Genomic DNA, 20315 nt, shown 5'->3' with positions numbered 1-20315 from the left:
ACTTGTTCATGCTAAACCACAATAAGCCAAAATTCTGGCATATCATTCTGTGCAAATGTGATCAATATGATTGTATTTATGCCATTCTTAAAAAAGAGATATATAAATGTTTCTTACTTTTAAATCAATAGAGAAAATGTATAGATATCTAAATCCCCTATCTGTGTCACATTGTGCATACTATATACATCTAATCCTACAAATTGTTGGGCTTACTATATATAGGATTGGGAACTTCTCACTTTTAGATGTACAACTCCATGGTATGGCCAATGATTTCTCTCTCTCTCTCTCTCTCTGTGTGTGTGTGTGTGTGTGCGCGTGTTCATGTCCATACTCTTACCTTAGTGCTTAGTATAACAATAATAACTCCTTTTGCATGTGTGGGAGGAAAATTACCAGCCACTCCCAAGAAACTGAGCTGGAAGCTATAGGAGAGAAATCTGTACATCCTTCCCATTCCATACAAAAAAAAGAATGCTGAAAATGGTGTAACAGTACTTGCAAGACTTTGAAAGGAAAAAGTCTGCCCACTTTTCTCTCTTTCATTCAGTCTTTTCCTCTCTTTTTGGGGGTGAAGTAATGCAGTTTCTTCTCCCTCCAGCTACTTGGTGAAGAATTGGACAGCTGCAACATAAAGCTGATGGAACTCGATGCAGCTGTGCAGGACTTTGCAGAGCAGAATCCTCAGCTGGCTAAGCACCTGGCTGGCAAGATAAGCCAACTGACTGCTCTCCACCAGCAAACTATTAGGCAGGCTGAGTACAGGGCATCAAAGCTGAGTCAGGTATAGTATTACATTAACTTAATACAATTTCAAATATTGTTGAGATGTTGTTCAAGTATTGTTGAAATAGATAATAGCAGGATACGCTGAAGGGCTCTTAATATGCCACAATTCAATGGGAGCACATAGAACATGGTACTGTGCACAGAATTCAGTTTCCAGGGAATTTCACATTTGTTTGTCCATCCGTCCATCCGTAAAGTCACCTGCCCTCTAAACTGCGAATATAGACATTGTCTGCTGGAAATTTCAGAAGCCAAAGTGAAATTTCCAGTAGGTTAAGTTGAGGCTCCCAACTTCTTGCATAGTTCCTTACCCCAAAACCATGACTAGCTAAAGCAGAATACAGGAAAAATTGTGCAAAAATATGCAAGTATTTTTAGTTTGTATCTTTTGGTCATATTGCAGAGTTCAGATTTTTTTGGCATGAATTTTGATTTTGATTTTAAATTGCAGAATACACTCTACTGTGGCTACATGGTAGAAGGGATGAAAGTGGAAATTATGTTTATCTTTAGATGTTAATGTCTTTAAGATTTTTAAAGATTTTTAGACTTCTTTTTTTAAAAAAATACAGCTTTACAACACAATCTGTCTGTTCAGAAGTAAGCCCCCCCCCCCTTTTTTTTTATTTGATGCCTACTCTGGTAAATATGCATAGGATGGCAGTCTTAGTGGGCCTCTTAAAATCCAGTAAGTTCAAAGGGCCTTTCAGAAAGTACAGTAAGGCTGAAAGCAACATAAAGCCCTTACAACTCACTTTTATGCATTAGAGGCCCTCAGCCAGGGGACACGTGTTTGCTGTTACTCTGTGGCCTCTTGTCTTCCATGAGCTTAAACCAATTGCCAATGCATGTGATATATTGCATGCTAATATTACTGAGTGACTAACAGTAGTTTCTAGTGGTTTAAAATAATCATAAATGTTCAGTATACTAGATGTTCAGAAAAGTACGTTGTATCTATATCAACTGCCTGATATAGTTCTGTGTAGGGCAATATATTGCTCGCCCTTAAAAGGGATTGGGCCTTTGCTTGTAGTCTGTGCGAGTACTCACAAAACATAGTTAAGTCAATAGAGGAAGAGGTGTTGTAGATCAGGGAAGCGAGCAGTGCAGTCATGTGTGATAGAGCCAAATTGTTCTTAGTATGTATGCAGTGATACTCCCACATCTTGACATCAATACATTCTAATTCTTCCATGTAGAATTTTCAAAATAGCTGCATCTGCATAAGAAGCAGGCATAATAGGCATATGCAAATGTACCAATTTTAATGCAATCAGCACATTAGAACAGTAATCGAGAAATGTAAATGTTAAGAAAGTAGAAGAATGGAAGTAATTAAAATTGCTAGGTAGATAAAGTGACAACATTTCAGAAACCAAAAGTATTTTTGTACTCAAGACTGTGCTTTGGATTTATTGAAGTAGATTTTACTTGTCTTTTCAGGCCGTTTCTCACTTAGAAGAATATAATGAGATGCTAGAATTCATATTGAAATGGATTGAAAAAGCTAAAATCCTAACACATGGTAGCATTACATGGAATTCTGCCACTCAGCTTCGTGATCAATTTTTGACTCATCAGGTGATTATAGCAAAAACATTTTTCAGATAATAGATGAAGGCACAAATTGTTGCACCAAAGATAGTTGCTACCTCTGAACTACAGTGGTACCTCGGGTTACAGACGCTTCAGGTTACAGACTCTGCTAACCCAGAAATAGTACCTCGGGTTAAGAACTTTGCTTCAGGATGAGAAATTGTGCTCTGGCGGCATGGCAGCAGCAGCAGGAGGCACCATTAGTTAAAGTGGTACCTCAGGTTAAGAACAGTTCAGGTTAAAAACAGACCTCCAGAACGAATTAAGTTCTTAACCCAAGGTACCACTGTATAATACAGTCATATCTCGGGTTACGGCCGCTTCAGGTTGCGAGTTTTCGGGTTGCACACTGCACCGAACCTGGAAGTACCGGAACGGGTTTCGGCGCTTTGCGCATGCGCAGAAGTGCCGTATTGCGACCCACACATGCGCAGATGCGGCGCTGCAGGTTGCAAACGCTGCGGGTTGCAAACGTGCCTGCCATACAGATCACATTCGCAACCTGAGCGTCCACTGTACCATTGTGTTATCAAATGAAAATTATGTAGCCTGTGCTGTTTTCTGATATATAATATCAAAATATATACATGATATATTGTCAGGGCTGGTCGATTCCTCTTCACATTACCACACAAACGTCTCTTGGTCTTTTATAATTTTTATTAAGAATTCACAAACAGTATTAATAAATAATAATCATTCCACAGAGTCATTCAGTTCAGATACCTTCTGAGCTCTGCTTCTCCCCTGACCAGCAACACTCAAAAGGCTTATCCCGCTCTTTTTCTAACCTCCTAGTGAGGACTGGCTTGTACCTCCCCTCCCCCGAGTTGGAGTCATCACTTAACCCTTGCCTCTGTGAACATTCTAACTCTTTTTCTAACTCTACTCTGACATATATAATGCTGGAAGCCAGGTCTACACAAATATTATATATAAAAATAAGTTGAAGTAGCAGACCAAACAACATGCGTTCCTGCCTCACTGATGCTCAAATGAAAATGTTTTTATTGTGCTAAGTAATGCCGTTGGCATAAGAAAGTACCTTGCCTCCCATTTGTTGCCAGTAAGCATTTCTTTCCTTATTTGGTTTTGACAGATTGACACAGAGGTTTCTGTACTAAATGGGGTTGTTTTTGTTTTTGTACAAAGTGTATTTGGATGTCTCTAATCACATGCTAATGAGATGGAGTTTTTGTACCTTCAATATTGTATCAGAGGATGTGTATAATAGAATTATGTGAGGCACACAAGGCCCTGTCCAGACTAATACAGTCTACTCCTGGCTCCATAAAGTATTGGTGTTGATGAATAGCTCAACACTAGAGGAATGAGTGCTGAATTTTCCTGTCTCAGTCTAGCAACCCTATAGAAGTGAGACAATTACTTTATACTTCATTCTTTCTAGTAGCACCTTAGAGACCAAGGTGACTGTAGAGTCGTCAACAGGTTTTCCACTGTAGAGTCAACAGGTTTTCCACACTTATCAGCCTATCACCCATTCCCACCACCCTTCTGAGTAATACCCCTCCCCACTCCCCCACTATATTTAAGGATCTGGTGACTTCTGTTTCAGTGTATCTGAAGAAGTGTGCATGCACACGAAAGCTCATACCAGGAACAAACTCAGTTGGTCTCTAAGGTGCTACTAGAAAGAATTTTCGATTTTGTTTTATACTTCATGCTTCAAGTACTGCAGGTAGTCACCATGTAATAAGTTTTCCATTAACTACATGGCTTAATGAAACTGCTGCTTAGTAGCTTCTCATAATATACTACATAGTGTTAGAAATACCAGAAATTTTCAGCTGCCCACTTCAATTCTGGGCTGCATCAATAGGAGTATAGCATCTAGATCAAGGGAAGTAATAGTACCACTGTATTCCGCTCTGGTCAGACCTCACCTGGAATACTGTGTCCAGTTCTGGGCACCACAGTTCAAGAAGGATACTGACAAGCTGGAACGTGTCCAGAGGAGGGCAACCAAAATGGTCAAAGGCCTGGAAACGATGCCTTATGAGGAACGGCTTAGGGAGCTGGGTATGTTTAGCCTGGAGAAGAGAAGGTTAAGGGGTGATATGATAGCCATGTTCAAATATATAAAAGGATGTCATATAGAGGAGAGAGAAAGGTTGTTTTCTGCTGCTCCAGAGAAGCGGACACGGGGCAATGGATTCAAACTACAAGAAAGAAGATTCCACCTAAACATTAGGAAGAACTTCCTGACAGTAAGAGCTGTTGGACAGTGGAATTTGCTGCCAAGGAGTGTGGTGGAGTCTCCTTCTTTGGAGGTCTTTAAGCAGAGGCTTGACAGCCATCTGTCCGGAATGCTTTGATTGTGTTTCCTGCTTGGCAGGGGGTTGGACTGGATGGCCCTTGTGGTCTCTTCCAACTCTATGATCCTATGATTCATTTTGTTAAGATAAAGAGACTTGGTACAATAGTTCTCCTTAGGTTATTGGGGCGGGGGGGGGGGGGGGTTGAATGCTTCATCCACTGGGAACTCTCTTACCTGGATAATTCTGGTGGAGTAATAGGCCTAGGAAGAGTTCCCTTTGGTATCTTTTCAGGGGAGTGCATGATGATGGACCATAAATGCAGTGAGGCAGCTGTATAAATGACAGTTTCTAGACACCTGCTTGATTTTTATTTCCCCAGTGGGTGCCTCCTGAATCCTGGCAGGAGTCAGAGAAGAGTTCTTAAATACCTGTATTTTTAGTAAAATCCTTGTGATGTCTATGCCTTCATTCTGAGGTCTGAGGCAAGCCATTATTCAAACATATTAGGGGGGGGGGAATAACGTTATGAAGTCTGAGTGCTGGCACAATATGGTTGAACGTAAACTTTAGCCTATCATTTTTTTGAAAAATCATAATCTGTATATTGAAACAAATTCTGTCACTGCTCCCACCTAGGCCATGCTTGAAGAATCTGGTGAGATCCACGGAGACCTTGAAGCCATGACTGAGAAGATAGACTACCTGGCAAGTGTGTATTCAACGAAAGAGATGTCTCAGCAAGTGTCAGAGCTTGGGCGGCAGACTGAGGAGTTGCAGCAAGTGATCAAACAGCGACTGCAGAACGTTCAGGATGCAGCCAAGGTATTTGGAGTGCCCTTCATGTCTAGCTGACAGGTCTGCTTTACGACTGCACAAGGCTAATATAAAACATCTTGCTGTGATCATTCCTTAGTAATGTTTGTTGTAATCTTACTGTATCGGCCCGAATATAAGCCACACTTTCCCCCCAAATTCCGATTGTGAAAAGTTAAAGTGTGGCTTATCTTCGCGACTTTACGGTATTGCTGCTGAAACGGCTGCTCACAAGGGCCGTTGGGGTGTGTGGGACAATGGTGCCCATTCCAACCTTGTCTCCCAAGCCTCCCCCGAGCTGCTGGGGGAAGGGGGGGAGGCTGCTGGCAAAGCAGCACAGCTCACACACCCCCCCCCCAAGGAAGCAGCCTGGGATCACAGGGCAACGGCGTACAGCCCGCCTGCTGCTCCCAAGCCTCCCCTGGGGCCCGCTTGGGGAGGTAGTGCCGGGAGGTGGTAGTATTGGGAGGCGGCCACATAGTGGAATCGAGCACCGGCTTAGGGAGCGGGGCACCAAGCGCCGGCCACCCCCACCCCCCATTCAGGGTGGTAGAGCCAGGAGGCGGGCCACACCCACAAATAAGCCTTGAATTTTAAAGGTAAGGCTTATTCGCGGGTGCAGCTTATATTCGGGCCAATACGGTAATCTTAAGTTTTTGTAAGGCACCCTGCTTAAACACATAAATATACTTAGAGGCCTAAATAAATAAATAAATATACTGCATTTCTAGGGCACAATGCCCGGGACAGTTCTCCTATGCAAGCCACATTGAAATGAATGGAAGGTTGTACAGGTGGTGTAAGGTTCTCAGTTAGTTGCTCATGAGTAAGCAGCCTGAACTCCACTGTTTCCTTTAAGGTTTTTATTGTGCAAACTATGTACAGTGCAGAGCTAAAAAGTTCATGTCTGTATCAAGCGGTGTCAGAATCCAGGAATGGCCCCTTCCGGTTCTGACCCCAACAAAAGAGTTTCGGAATACGAAAACCTCGCCTTCCATCCTTTCTTTTCACCCCACGACGTCTGTGGGGCGACGGAAATTGCGTTCCCCCTGTATCACCCTCGGGACTGTGGGGGTGTTGGGACTCTCTTGCATCCCCAGAGCCTCTGCTCCCTTTCCCCTGTGAACTCTCCCCCTCCTCGCTGGACGTCTTGCCGCTCCTCTCGCTACCAGAGGAGGAGTTGCTGGCAAGGTGGGACTGGGGCTCTCTGTAACATGCTGAGAGCCCTTGCACCACTCTGTGCTGAGTCGGGGATAGTTCCCTGGCAGGTGGCAACAGTTTCAGGCGTGTCCAATTAATGTGCGATTGCTGGCATGCAGGTCCTTTTGGAATGGGGGTAGAGGGCACTTATGCATGTTCTGCTGAAGTGTGCGAGGGCTGGGAGCAGAACCCAACGTGAAATGGTTGCTGCCTGTAGAAGATGAGGAACTATAATATGCCAGAAAATGCATATGATATGTATTCCATTTTCCAGAGGCTTGGAGATCGCTTAAAATAACACCACTGACTTACGTTTCTTCATACAAGTTTAATGTGGTTTGTGTTTTTCCTAGTTTTTCTGTAATTTTTTTTCCAGGATATGAAGAAATTTGAAACTGAGGTAAAGGCTCTTCAAACAGCTTTGGAACAAGCCCAAGCAACTCTGACATCTTCAGAGATCAGCCGTTTGAGTCTGAAGGAACAACTTTCTCACCGACAGGTTAGACTGATTATAAGATACCGGTAATTTTTGCAAAAGAAGAGCAGCGAAGTATTACTTTAGATGGAAATTTATTTACATTGACTGAAGTGACTAAGCTTACTTAAAGCACAGCTTAGGCTAGAAGCTAATTATTAGAGTAAAAATGATAATTTCTCTTTCGGGTCTGCTTTGAGGTGGGATGGAAACCCATTTCATGCCCTCTACTTCTGTTTTTGTAGGTGTAGGAAATGTGAAATTATTTGAACAACAGTACTTGCAAAAAACGGTCCATTCAGAGCATATAAATTACTTGGCCTATGAATTTATCCTTCTCTAGCCTCCACTGTTGTAGGACCCAGGTGGCGCTGTGGGTTAAACCGCAGAGTCTAGGGCTTGCTGATCAGAAGGTCGGCGGTTCGAATCCCTGCCATGGGGTGAGCTCCCATTGCTTGGTCCCAGCTCCTGCCCACCTAGCAGTTCGAAAGCACGTCAGAATGCAAGTAGATAAATAGGGACCGCTCCAGCGGGAAGGTAAATGGTGTTTCCGTGCGCTGCTCTGGTTCACCAGAAGCGGCTTTGTCATGCTGGCCACATGACCCGGAAGCTGTCTGCGGACAAACGCCAGCTCCCTTGGCCTATAGAGCGAGATGAGCGCCGCAACCCCAGAGTCGGACACGACTGGACCTGATGGTCAGGGGTCCCTTTACCTTTAGCCTCCACTGTTAGTGTCTTCCTAAGGACAAATCCTGTTTCATTGTTGATGGCACTGATTTTGTTACGGTGTTATGAAAACACAGATGTTTGAGAAAAAAGTGTTTCATGATACTGTTGTATGTCCTCCAGTTGAACTGAAATCACCCACTGAATAGCTAAATATATTTGGTTGTTATATTTTAAAATATGACAAAACAGTCAACCCCAAGAACTGATCTAAATATAAATTGCTCTGATTCTTTTCCTACATAGCTCAGTCAAATCCAAAAAGTAATGTGAAATATTTTCAGCTATAGATGGCAATTTTGTGCTAATGCTTTTATTGTTGTTATACACATCACCTCATATATAACTGATTTTTTTAAAATGTGAAAATGTAGTAGAGACTGTTTTTCAACATATCCTACCAATAAATAATTTAACACACATTTTGAGATTTTTGTTGAGCTCAATTTAGTAAAAGGCTGTTGAGGTCAATGGAGGCATGAGAGGTTGTATTTTTTTAATTGCACTCATGTTATTTCTAGCATCTGCTTTCTGAAATGGAGTCACTGAAGCCAAAGGTTCATGCAGTGCAGATCTGCCAGAGTGCTTTGCGGATTCCTGAAGAAGTGGTCACCATGCTACCAATATGTCACACTGCCCTCAGGCTGCAGGAGGATGCTAGCCATCTACAGCACACTGCTATTCAGCAGTACAACATAATGCAGGCAAGTATAAATTGAATGTGAGAAGAGGTGGTAATATCACAGCTTGGAGTAAATGTCATTTTTTCTCAAGAGCTTTCTTAACAACATAAAGATAAATACGTGTTTTGAATTTCTATATTCATTGCTAGTTTAAGAATATTTACATACAGATATATACAGGCGGCAACCATTTTGTGCAGGGGTTCCATTCCTGGCCTCTAACGCGTGTCGACTGAACACACATAAGTGTGCCTCGCCCCCGTCACACCCCCATTCTGCCCTCTTCCCGGTCGAAAAGGATCCACACATTGCCAATAGCTGTCCCTTTTTGGTGGGAAATTCCCTTATTCCAGCGCCGTTTCCCAATGCAAAAAAAAGGAAGGTTGACAGCTATTGCCAATCACATGTCAATTGGGTGTGCCTAAAATGGTTGTTGCCTGTATTACTCAAAAGAAAAGTATACATTATCTCCCAGAAGTTACAAACTAAAAATACTGAACCACATGTTTTTCACATGATAAACAACCTGGAATGAAATTTAGACCTCTGGTTTATCAGTGATCTGCATCCCTTCCCCCAGTAATTATGTTATAACCCTGCAACAAACATTTGGAACAAAATTAATTACTTTATAAGTCAGATTTAAAGTGTGTAAATTTTAAAAAAAGCATTTAGTAGTAAAAATGTTAATGGTGTCTTACTTGCGCTTCAAATATCTAGCTTTTTATAGCATTTGTAGTCCTAAAGAGAATGATACGCACATGTACACAATAGGTGTTTTATTTTCTGGTATGCTTTCACTGTATTCCCCCTGGCATATTTCCTCTCTAGGAAGCAGTAGTACAGTATGAGCAATATGAACAGGAGATGAAACATTTACAGCAACTAATAGAGAGAGCTCATCGTGAGATCCAGGACAAGCCCATATCAACAAGCAACATTCAAGAATTGCAAGCCCAGATTTCATGCCATGAGGTAATGTACCTAAGATTAATCTATAACTCATTTGCACTTCCTGAAACTTAAATATCCATTTCCTTTCCCATTTGCCAGAATGCAGACATACCAGACCCTGGCATTTTTGTCTCTTCTGACTCATACTGGAGAGGAAGAAAAATATTTATTAACCCCATTTTTTTGCTTCTCCCTCTCCACCACAGTAGTTATTTCCCATTGAAGAGACTATACCAAAGGTGCTTTCCAATCCCTCCCACTCCCATTTTATATGGATGCTTTGCCAACTGTAGGGACATGGGTGGCGCTGTGGGTTAAACCACTGTGCCTCTTGGGCTTGCCAATCGGAAGGTTAGTGGTTCGAATCCCCACAACGAGGTGAGCTCCCATTGTTCGGTCCCAGCTCCTGCCAACCTAGCGATTCGAAAGCACACAGTGCAAGTACCGTAGATAACTAGGTGCCGCTCTGGCGGGAAGGTAAATGGCATTTCCGTGTGCTGCTCTGGTTCGCCAGAAGTGGCTTAGACATGAGCTCCGCAACCCCAGAATCGTTTGCGACTGGACTTAACTGTCAGGGGTCGCTTTACCTTTACCTTACTGCCAACTGTACAACTTATATATGCAGCATTGGGAGGCATATCCCAGTGTCTGTAGGCAATAGTTGGCAGTCATTTTAAAATCTTAAGTTTCATTGTAGAAAAGCAAAACTGGGCTTGGATGTGGCTTGTCCAAATATGCCATTGGACTTGGATGTAGCTGTTCATAGGTGTGAAGTGTAAAGTTTAATATTGCAACATCTGAGTCTCTTGAATATGGTTTGTGTTGAACAATTAAGACATACACTTATTTTTCTTAAATTTATCAAAGTATATAAACGTCTTCAAGGTGAAAACAGGTCCTCTCGCTTTGTTACAAAGTAAAAGTAAAAATAAAATCAAACACTTATTTCACAGCTTTTGTGCATCGGAGACCTATGGTGACTAGTAATAACATACCATTAAAACAGCAGCATGAGAATCAGCATATAAACCTTCTCTTGTTAGAGAAGATGATCTCTTTTGTATGCTCCTCCCAAGCCACAGGGCTGGTCCTCGAGTGAGGCAGTTGCCTTGGGGCAGCAGATGTGGCCAGTTGCCTCCTCTTGCTTCTCATCCTCTGCTGTGTGGCAACCCATCACTGCCCACTCCTCGCTGACCTTCCCCAACACCAGCAAATGTTAATCAGTAATAAATGAGTTAATGGGCTAAAAACCTCAAAGCAGAAATGGAATACACTTCCTAGTATCTGATTTCAGCTTTGGTGCCTGAACTCAGCTGTGCTATCCCATGCTTCATTATCACTTCATATGAGTCACATACCTCTGTCTATTCCTGTTTGGATCTTCTTCCTATCAGCCACCCTTTGGCTTAATTCCATTGCTGATTTATTCATGCAAGAAGTGAATATGCAAATAATCACCATATCCTGTTGGGAGACAAATATGTGCAGACTGTTAAGCATTCTGCATTGATTCCTTGTCTCACAGGTGGAAAAAAAGATCCATTAACAACCTGAGTGACTGGTTTCATGATACTGGCTATCTCACTGGGAAATTACTCCAGCCCTTAGGCTTTCATTCAGGTTAAGCTTTGCAGGAGTTTCTCCTATACTTAATTCATTTGCTCTGAGCAGTCAGACTATAAAAACATGTTTGGGACCAACAGAATGAGATCATTTTGTTCCAACTGAATACTTTTGAAAACAGTCTAACATTCCTCACGCTTTTTTTTAGGACACTAAAAACTAAGCAAACATATGAAATCAGATATGCTCTTTCGAAAGGGAAAAAATAGGGTTGACAATGTGTCCTACTTTAAATAAGACAGTCCTCTATTTTGAAGGTCCGTCAGAGGATAGTCCTCTGTTTTTTAGGTGTTCTCTGTTTGAGGTCTGTCCAGTCCACATCTGATTTAAGAATAATTTGGATCCAGAATACCTGCACATTTGCATACCAGCTCATTCACTCAGATTAGTGAGGAGTTCTCTTAGTTGTCCCTTGTGTTACAGAGGTCTCAACTAGCAGGTGGGCATTCAGGGTAAACAGTCACATGCTGTGGACCTCTCTTCTAGCAGCAACTCGCTTTTTCAGGTGTCTCTTGAAGGCTTTTATGCCAACCATTTTAATGATTATTTATATTGTGCTTCACTGTGTTTTGTGGTGTTGCACATTGCCCTGAAATTTTATGACATTGCATCATAGAAATGTTTTTATAAATAAATATGTATGTAATCATAAAAAGGAAGAGCATGTGCCTTAAAAGTATTGATGGAAAGACATTGATGGCATTTAAAAACAAACAAATCAGTTTTAACTAGGAGAAACAGCAGAGATTGGTGCAACACAGAAGCTAACACCCAAAAGCTAATATAGCAGTCTTTCTAAACTCTTTCTTGCTGTGGTCAAACTGTGTATCAAACTGCCACTCACCCCGCAGTGTCATCCCCTGCTTTCTCTATTCAAACATCTGCCGTTGTTTAAAACAGCCACTTTCCCCCGCTCAGTGATTCTCTATTGCTGCTTTAAACATGTGCTGCTTAAAATGGTCATGTTTTCCCTCTAAGTATTACTCCATCCTTTCTTTACTTCTGTCAATCACCTGATATCAAATATAGCACCAGGTAACCTGTTTTCTTTTGCCAGCATAGTTTGAAATCAAACTGCACAGGCAAAGATACAGATCTTTACAGGTGCTAACAATCAGCTGCCTGCATTTTCAAAGCCCTGTGCCTTTGCAAACACTGCCATGATTTTCAGCACTTGCAAAAGCTCGGGGGTTTACAAGAGTCAGATATCAGCTAATTGTTACCCCTTTCAAAGTGCCTTGCCTTTGCCCTCAGAAACCAGTGCTGTCCCCTCATACACATTTCTTATAAACCTGACTGGAAATATTTAGCTTATCTACCTGTAATGCCTTAGCTACATTCTTGTGCCATGGTGATATACATAATCCACAAAACTAGACTGATACAGCAATCAATAGTGTGTAATCTTAAGTGTGTAATTTTGCTGCTGCAGAAAGGTTTCAACTGGAGCATTAGTGCAAAATTAGCTAATTTATTCGGGAATACAATTTGGACCCAGTCCAAGCTGTGACTCTAAACAGGCAATTAAAAGAAAATAAATACCTTGCAGAGTGATATTAAAATGCCAAGTGCAAGCTACTAGTTTATCACGGCTCCCAGCATTTTAGAACAAAGCAAGAAGAAAGCCGCAGTGTTTGTTAATCCATGACAGCCTTGTGCATTAACTTCTCTGTTCATTGTATTCAGTCTGGTCAGAAATGAATGCTGCATGTTTTTTTTAAAATTCAAGTCATTGCCTGACCTCATTTCCTTGGCATGCCTTATCTGGGGACTTTCAGCTTATTTTAGTATCTCATGGGAGGCAGACGAGAGTATTTCCCCTCTTGTTTTCAGCAGGATTTAATACAGAATTTGCTTATCCTCAGAAATGATAATGTGAGTTTACCAGACACCCCTTCTGTCAGTGACAGGCAGGAAAGATTTTCCACGGTGCTTTTCCATTTTCACTGCATAGCTTTCTGTTCAGTGGTTTAGCTCTGCCTCTTTCTGTGTGTATGTAGCGCGATGCAGCCTGACATGTTTGTTTTCCACAATCAACATCCTGCTGTTCAGCCACTGCTGCTGCTGAGGTAGGGCTTCTGAAACACAGAGCTGTGATTTTATTGGCTGACCTTAGACAAGCAAGCCGGTCTTTCTCTAACGGAAGCAGAATTGCTGCTCCTTCTTACGGCCTCTACATGCTGCATATGATTCTCAAGGAAGAAAATGTTTCCTCAGGAGCTGGCACAGAAGATCAAAGGCTACCAGGAGCAAATAGCATCTCTGAATTCCAAGTGCAAGATGCTAACAATGAAAGCCAAGCACGCCACCATGCTTCTAACAGTAACAGAAGTGGAAGGACTTTCAGAAGGAATGGAGGAGCTAGATTCAGAAGAGCTCCTCTCAGCACACTCAGCTCACCCCTCTGTAGTAATGGTAAGCAATACATGTATAATTTTGCTGTTTCCTGAGGCCACCAGTAATGTGCAATACTGGTTCCGACACTATTATGCAAAAGATTGCTACAGTCCATGTTGTTTCTTTGTTTTCATGAGAGGTCTGGGTGTTGCTGATTAGAATGCACTGGAGCTCAAATTTATGCAGTCGTGGTTATTCGGTTTTACAAACCAGCAATTAGTTATCCTTGGGTGTGTATGAGTATGGCTTTTGGCAATTTAGCTTTTTAAACACAGATAATTCCTCAGAACCACCAAATAAAATGACATTTATAAAATAACAAAAAAATTGCTTCACTTTGTATTCCTAAGAGGTGGTGGTGGTGGTTTGTTTGTTTGTTTGTTGTTGTTTTCTGTTTTGTGCATTATCCTCCCTTGGTATACCTAAGTGAAGAACTGGATTAGGGAGAAATTAAAATAATTATTTTACCTCTGCATGGAACTTTTTTTTTTTAAGTACACTGGATAGCAGTTGAAACATTGCTGGAATAAAGAATGCATAGGAGATGCTTTACTTTTAAGTTGTATGTGTTTATTGCTTTCAGTATCTTTACATGTGGATCTGCTTTTCTTCTGCAACATTCCTCAAATATATTTTATCTAGTAGAAAGGTACATGTTTCCCTAGCTTGAATGTTCCAATATTTTCCTGTGATATCTCTTACAACTGTGGTGTATGTGGATAAGGTTAAATATGTTCTCAAAAATGCTATCACTTAAATGCTCCAGAACTGGAGTAAATAAACTTTCATTCTCTGTCTACATTATTAATACTGTTTCAGTTGATATGTATCAGATGCCAGGGAGGACAGGGCTTCTAGGTCTAATAGCTGTGCAAAAGAGACAACTTGGGCAGGAACATTTTCTCATAGTAGGGCGAGGAAAGCTGTGCCTGCCAAATAAAATTCCCACACACAATTATTAAAGGTACAGGGGCTCTGCCTTCCTTTGAAATTTGTTCACCATGTCAGTACAGGCTCTTAAACTATGGCCTGTTGGAACTCTATGCATATGACTGAATTAAATAAAAATCATCCTTGCGGTGACTGAATGATCTTCTTGTCCTTTGGGATTGCATTTCCCATGGCAGATGACGGCTGGTCGCTGTCACACACTTCTGTCACCTGTTACTGAGGAGTCTGGGGAAGAGGGAACCAACAGTGAGATTTCTTCTCCACCTGCCTGTCGCTCTCCTTCACCTGTGGCTAATACAGATGCTTCTGTTAACCAGGTATCTCCCCATTGGCTTTCATTCAATTGTGATGTCTGCGAATATGTGTGGTCCTCAGTGTGCAGTTTCTTATTTGTCCTGTCAGTTAACTTGGAAGTGTTTTCTCAGGGTAAAAAACATGAAGCTTTTGTTTTAATATTATTATTTAAAGTGAAACTACATGCTGTTCTTTAAAATGTACATAATAGATAAATGTGGTGCAGCATTAAAACTGCTAGCACATTTGAAATGATAGGCAGGGTCCAGCGTGGGTTCAAATTGGATGAGGGACCGCATGTTGAGATTCCTGCATTGCAGAGGGCTAAAGGAGCGGGTGGCGCTGTGGCCTAAACCACTGAGCCTCTTGGGCTTGCTGATCAGAAGGTTGGCAGTTTGAATCCGTGTGGTGGGGTGAGATCCCATTGCTCTGTCCCAGCTCCTGCCAACCTAGCAGTTCGAAAGCATGCCAGTGCAAGTAGATAAATAGGTACTGCTGTGACGGGAAGGTAAACGGTGTTTCTGTGTCCTCTTGCACTCGTCACGGTGTCCCGTTGCTCCAGTAGCAGTTTAGTCATGCTGGCCACATGACCCCATAGTCACATTTGACTGGACTTAACCGTGGGGGGTCCTTTACCTTTACCCATTGCAGGGGGTTGGACTAGATGATCCTAGGGTTCCCTTCCAGCTCTACAATTCTCTGATACTGGAGATATGGATAAAAGAATGGGAGCATGCACAAGATTTTCAGCATTACAGAAGATCCTGACAAAACACAACTTTTATTTGCCCCTTTATGTAACTGCATGTTTTCTGCTACTAGGTAGTTGCAAATATCTTCCATTGTTCTAATATTATTTCACTACTGATGGCAACTTTTGTAAATGTGACTTAAATTGTTTTCATTCCATTGCTTTATTTTCAACATGTGCTCTCTTTTCAGTAATTGCAGTGCATAGCTCTATCAAATTGACACTGTTAGGTACCTTTGTTAATTAATGAGCATTCTGAAGTTGTTTGATATTTAATGGTATAATGCAATGAATAAAAATAGAGATGCAGGGTAAAAAAAAAACACACCTTGATGTCAGGCTTGTCCAATCAGATATTTTCTTCTCCCTGTTTCACTCCTTGATCTCAATGAAAAATAATGTGCCTTTCTTGCATATTCTCTCATAGATAGATAGATAGATAGATAGATAGAGTTCCTCACATATTCTATGCATCATTACATAATTATGATATGGTTATTATATGCATTTTATGCATATCATAGTATGCAGTTATATACTACAAGTTTCCTAAAATAACCAGCACATAAACAGATACACAGAATGCTGCATATAAAAATAACAATAATATAATAATAATGATTTATAATTTATACCCCACCCATCTGGCTGGGTCTCCCCAGCCACTCTGGGCAGCTGCCAACTGAGTATTAAAAACACAATACAGCATTATATACATAGTTATATATTATAACATAATATTGCAGAAGTAAGGTATAGCATGAGGCTTACCTCTTTCATATGAGATATATATGTAATTAATTCTACTGGGGACTTGCCAGTATATGATTTGTTGGAGCTTTTCTTAGAAATAAAATGCTTGAGTTGTAAGCAAGTGCTCAATTCAACAGAAGGTTCAATTTGGGTGTCAGAACTACCATTTCCCATGGATAAACGCATTTCAAACTGATTTCTCCTTCACTTGTAAAGAATGGGAACGGAGTAAGAACAATTTATTCATTACCTAATTATTATAAGCTAGTAGCAAGTACTTCTTGCTCCAAACAAAAGCAAAACTCACCACTATTGTGATTCAACAAGGAAATTGATAGGTTAAAATAATAAGCAAAGCAGATGTAGGAAGTCACATAATGAGCCATCGACTTTGCAAAGTTTAAACCAAACAAAAAAAAAATTCCTTCCAGTAGCACCTTAGAGACCAACTAAGTTTGTTCTTGGTATGAGCTTCCGTATGCATGCACACTTCTTCATTGCAAGTGTAAAATACAAGAACCCCAGGAATAATTTTTTTCTGCAATGTATTTTGTAACATGGGAAATTAAGTAAGAAATATGCATTGGCCCAACCTAGAGTTTGAGTGAGTTAAAAATGCAAGTTTGTCAGATCAAAGAGGACAGTCACGGTAGCAATGAGTAAGTAGCTGCACCTTTGTATTTGTATTTTGCCTAAAGGTGAGAGTTGTAGTAGGGGTGTGATGGTTGATCCACACAGCACTCTTACCTTCCTAGTAGCAGAATTGAGAAAGGAGGCTCTGCAGCCACTTGCTGCCTATATTGGTTGCTAGATGGAGGGACCATCATTAGAAGGATTCATTGTAAGACTAACAATGTATATTAAAGCTCACAGAGCTATGGCTTGTGAGCAGAGCTATGGGTGTTTTCTTGGGAAATTTACTCAAAAACAAAAGATAAAAACAACAATACATACAAATAATGATTGTAGAAGATAAGCCATAAATTTAAGATGTGCAGAGCAACAACAGTAAACAAGAATAAACTGACATTTTCAAGAGTGTGTTATGTCTTCTCTTTTGAAACTGCTGTATTGTGCTTCATTCTCGTAGGACATTGCTTATTACCAAGCCTTATCTGCTGAACAGTTGCAGACAGAAGCTTCAAAGATTCAGCCCAGCCCATCATCCACTCAGGAATCCTCTGAGCCAGGGTTAGAGTCTGCCACTAGTGCCAAGCTGGATGATTTACAACGTTCTTGGGAAACACTAAAGAATGTGGTAAGTCTCTTGGTGCAAGGAGGAAAAGGAGAGATGTTACTATAATATTTTTGTGTGGTTTAGGTGATTGTGTCAGAGTGGATTGTTTGCAAATACCGGTATGTGCATGACCAAAAAAGAGAGAGAGAGAACCAACTGGTGTGGTGGCATTTTAGCTGTAAGGAAGTGTTGAAGGTTCGAAGGTTCAGAAGAAGGTTCAGAACAGAAAGTTCGAAGGTTTTGAATAAGTTCATCAAGTATACCAAAGCCTCAGAAGGCACACATTATTTTTAAGTAGTGAGGCCAGATACAATTAGCTTCCATTATTAAAGCTCTGACTTCAGATAATTTAAAAATGTGGCTACTCGATTTCCACCTCGGACTGGGTATTCTGATAATATCACAACTGTGCTGTCCCAACTGCAGTGGCTCCCAGGGTACTTGAAGGACTACCTGTCTTAGAGGCATATCAAGCCCAAGTGGTACCCGGTGCAGATTTTTGTTTGTCCCCCCCCCACATCCCTTCAAGTCACATACATGCAAATGAGGTGCTGCAGAGCATTGTGGGGGTGGGAGGAAACGAAAAATGCTCGCTGTGACTTGAAGGGGTGTGGGCGGATGGTACCCCAGAACCAGGTGGACTGAGTAAAACAAGCACAGCTAATGCTTTTGCAATGCTGTGGTGAGTTTTAAGCCCAAAGCCACTGGATTTGCTCTGGCTTGTGCTTGAGGCTCTAGGTGGAGGTGCCAAATGTCACCCCTTGAAAATGGTACCTTTGTGCCCCCTGAGAGGGCAGTGCTCTGGTGAAATGTGCCAGACTGCTGGGTGGAGCCCTGGCTGGGCAGAGCTGTGCTTCTGTGGCTCTTCCCAGCAGGAAGGAAAAAGCAAAGTGTGTGCTGTGTAAGCCAGCTGCTGCACTGAGCAACTTATGAGTTGTTGGGTGGGCATGCTGAGAGTCACCCCCCTCCCCTGGAACACGGGGCAGGCCGCCACCACCACCACCCCGCCACCCCTAGCAACACCCCTGACCTGTCTCCATATGTACCTCCTCATATTTGAAGATCTTCAGGTGAGTACATTTTTATGAGGTGAGGTAGGCAATTACCAAACAGAGCTGCCCTGGTGCCCAATAGCGGAATGCTCTCCTTAGAGAGGTTCGCTTGCCACCCAACTGTTACTTTTCAGCACCAGAATTTTCCAAAGGCTTGTAGATCGCGTTCACTGCTGTAGACTGCTTTTGTAATCCTGTGACCTTTTAAGTTTATTATGGGTTGGTATTCAGTGAATGTGTCCTGCCAGCACAAGGATTTCCAGTTGCACGGTGGTACTTGCCCTCTCTCCATCTCTGCATGGACCCCTAAATCTGTTTTAGGCATTTCCTCAGCACTGAGGAGCAGATTTAGAGATTTTGTGGGGTGTGCCCAAGAGGAGGAGGAGGAGGAAAGTTCTGTTGTTCAAGAACTTGGGATGCACTAGCTGGATACCACCCTATGTTTCATTCTTGTAAACTGCCCCAGGAATATGATTGAAGGGCAGTATAAAAAACAGTATAATCCACAATTGACTCTCTTTTAGCTCCTGTTTAGGCTTTTTCAGTGCAGACATCCATGCCAGCACATGGAGATAATGCCCATAACATGTTGAATGGCAGCAGTGTGGACTCAACTGCTTATCCCAGGAACCGTGTGCTGTATTTTTTATGCAAACACATTTGTGCAAATTTTTGTATCAATATGTCCATAGCAGCCAAATTGTTAACTGCATGAGAGATCATATGAAGCTCCAACTACAGGGAAATTATAGCATAAGGATGTGATTTGTAATTAAAATAGATAAAATTTCAGACATAATTCACTCTTCTATGGCAAAATTTCTATTTCTTTGACTCTCTCAGCCTCCTGCATCACAGCTACCCAATTCATCAGATCCCTGTGAGAGGGGGCAGGGTGGGGGCTGCTGAAAGGAAGAGAGGGCAGGGGTGCTTCCATGGGTATTTCTTACTTGTTATGTATAACTTTGCTTCCCTCCCTTTTTGGATGTTTTATGATGTTTTGTATATTATGTTCCATATATTGTGATATGCTATACTCGTATAGTATATCAATGCCAGTCTCTTCTTCTTTGTTGAATAAAGAAGTGTTTGTTGTTGTTGTTTTTTAAAAGAGTTGAATATCTAGTCACGGTTTACTTTACCTGTAGATTAGTGAAAAGCAACGTACCCTCTATGAGGCCCTTGAACGCCAGCAGAAGTACCAAGACTCGCTCCAGTCTACATCCACAAAAATGGAAGCCATTGAGGTGAAATTAAATGAAAGCCTGGGGATTGGGAAAAGTCCAGAGAGTCAAATGGCTGAACATCAGGTAAAAATAAATGAATGGCAAGATAAATTGTTTGCTTCTTGTTCACTTACAGGTCTATAGTCTTAAAATCCAAATTTAATGTTTCCCACTCATTCACCCAATTTTATCCTGTTCTTTTTTTAAAACAACAACAACTAGGCTTTGATGGATGAGATCCTAATGCTTCAGGATGAAATTAGTGAGCTACAAACTTCATTAGCAGACGAGCTGGTGTCTGAACCACTAGATACAGATGCTGCTGACCAGCTGGCTCTACAATCTACACTTACAGTCTTAGCAGAGAGGATGGCCACTATTAAGATGAAAGCTTCAGGGAAACGGCAGCTACTTGAGGTACAAAGATACTGAAAGGAAGTTTTCATCCTGGCAAATTTCAATCAGTAAGGTCTTCCATGGTCTTTCAAGTATTTCCAGGTGTCCCTACAT

General features: G+C 41.6%; 1 protein-coding gene across 1 annotated transcript in view; it reads left to right on the top strand.

The window, feature by feature from the left end:
- SYNE1 (spectrin repeat containing nuclear envelope protein 1) overlaps positions 1-20315 on the top strand; it is a 286452-nt gene that overhangs the window by 165123 nt on the left and 101014 nt on the right. The window contains 11 exon segments of the mRNA XM_033144021.1: positions 605-787; positions 2239-2376; positions 5307-5492; positions 7060-7182; positions 8406-8588; positions 9399-9542; positions 13362-13559; positions 14669-14809; positions 17381-17548; positions 19728-19889; positions 20028-20222. Of these exon segments, the coding sequence (XP_032999912.1) occupies positions 605-787; positions 2239-2376; positions 5307-5492; positions 7060-7182; positions 8406-8588; positions 9399-9542; positions 13362-13559; positions 14669-14809; positions 17381-17548; positions 19728-19889; positions 20028-20222 (1821 nt within the window).

This window comes from Lacerta agilis, chromosome 3, assembly GCF_009819535.1.
Source record: "Lacerta agilis isolate rLacAgi1 chromosome 3, rLacAgi1.pri, whole genome shotgun sequence".
Lineage (NCBI taxonomy): Eukaryota > Metazoa > Chordata > Lepidosauria > Squamata > Lacertidae > Lacerta > Lacerta agilis.
This window is presented reverse-complemented; position numbering and strand designations above follow the sequence as displayed.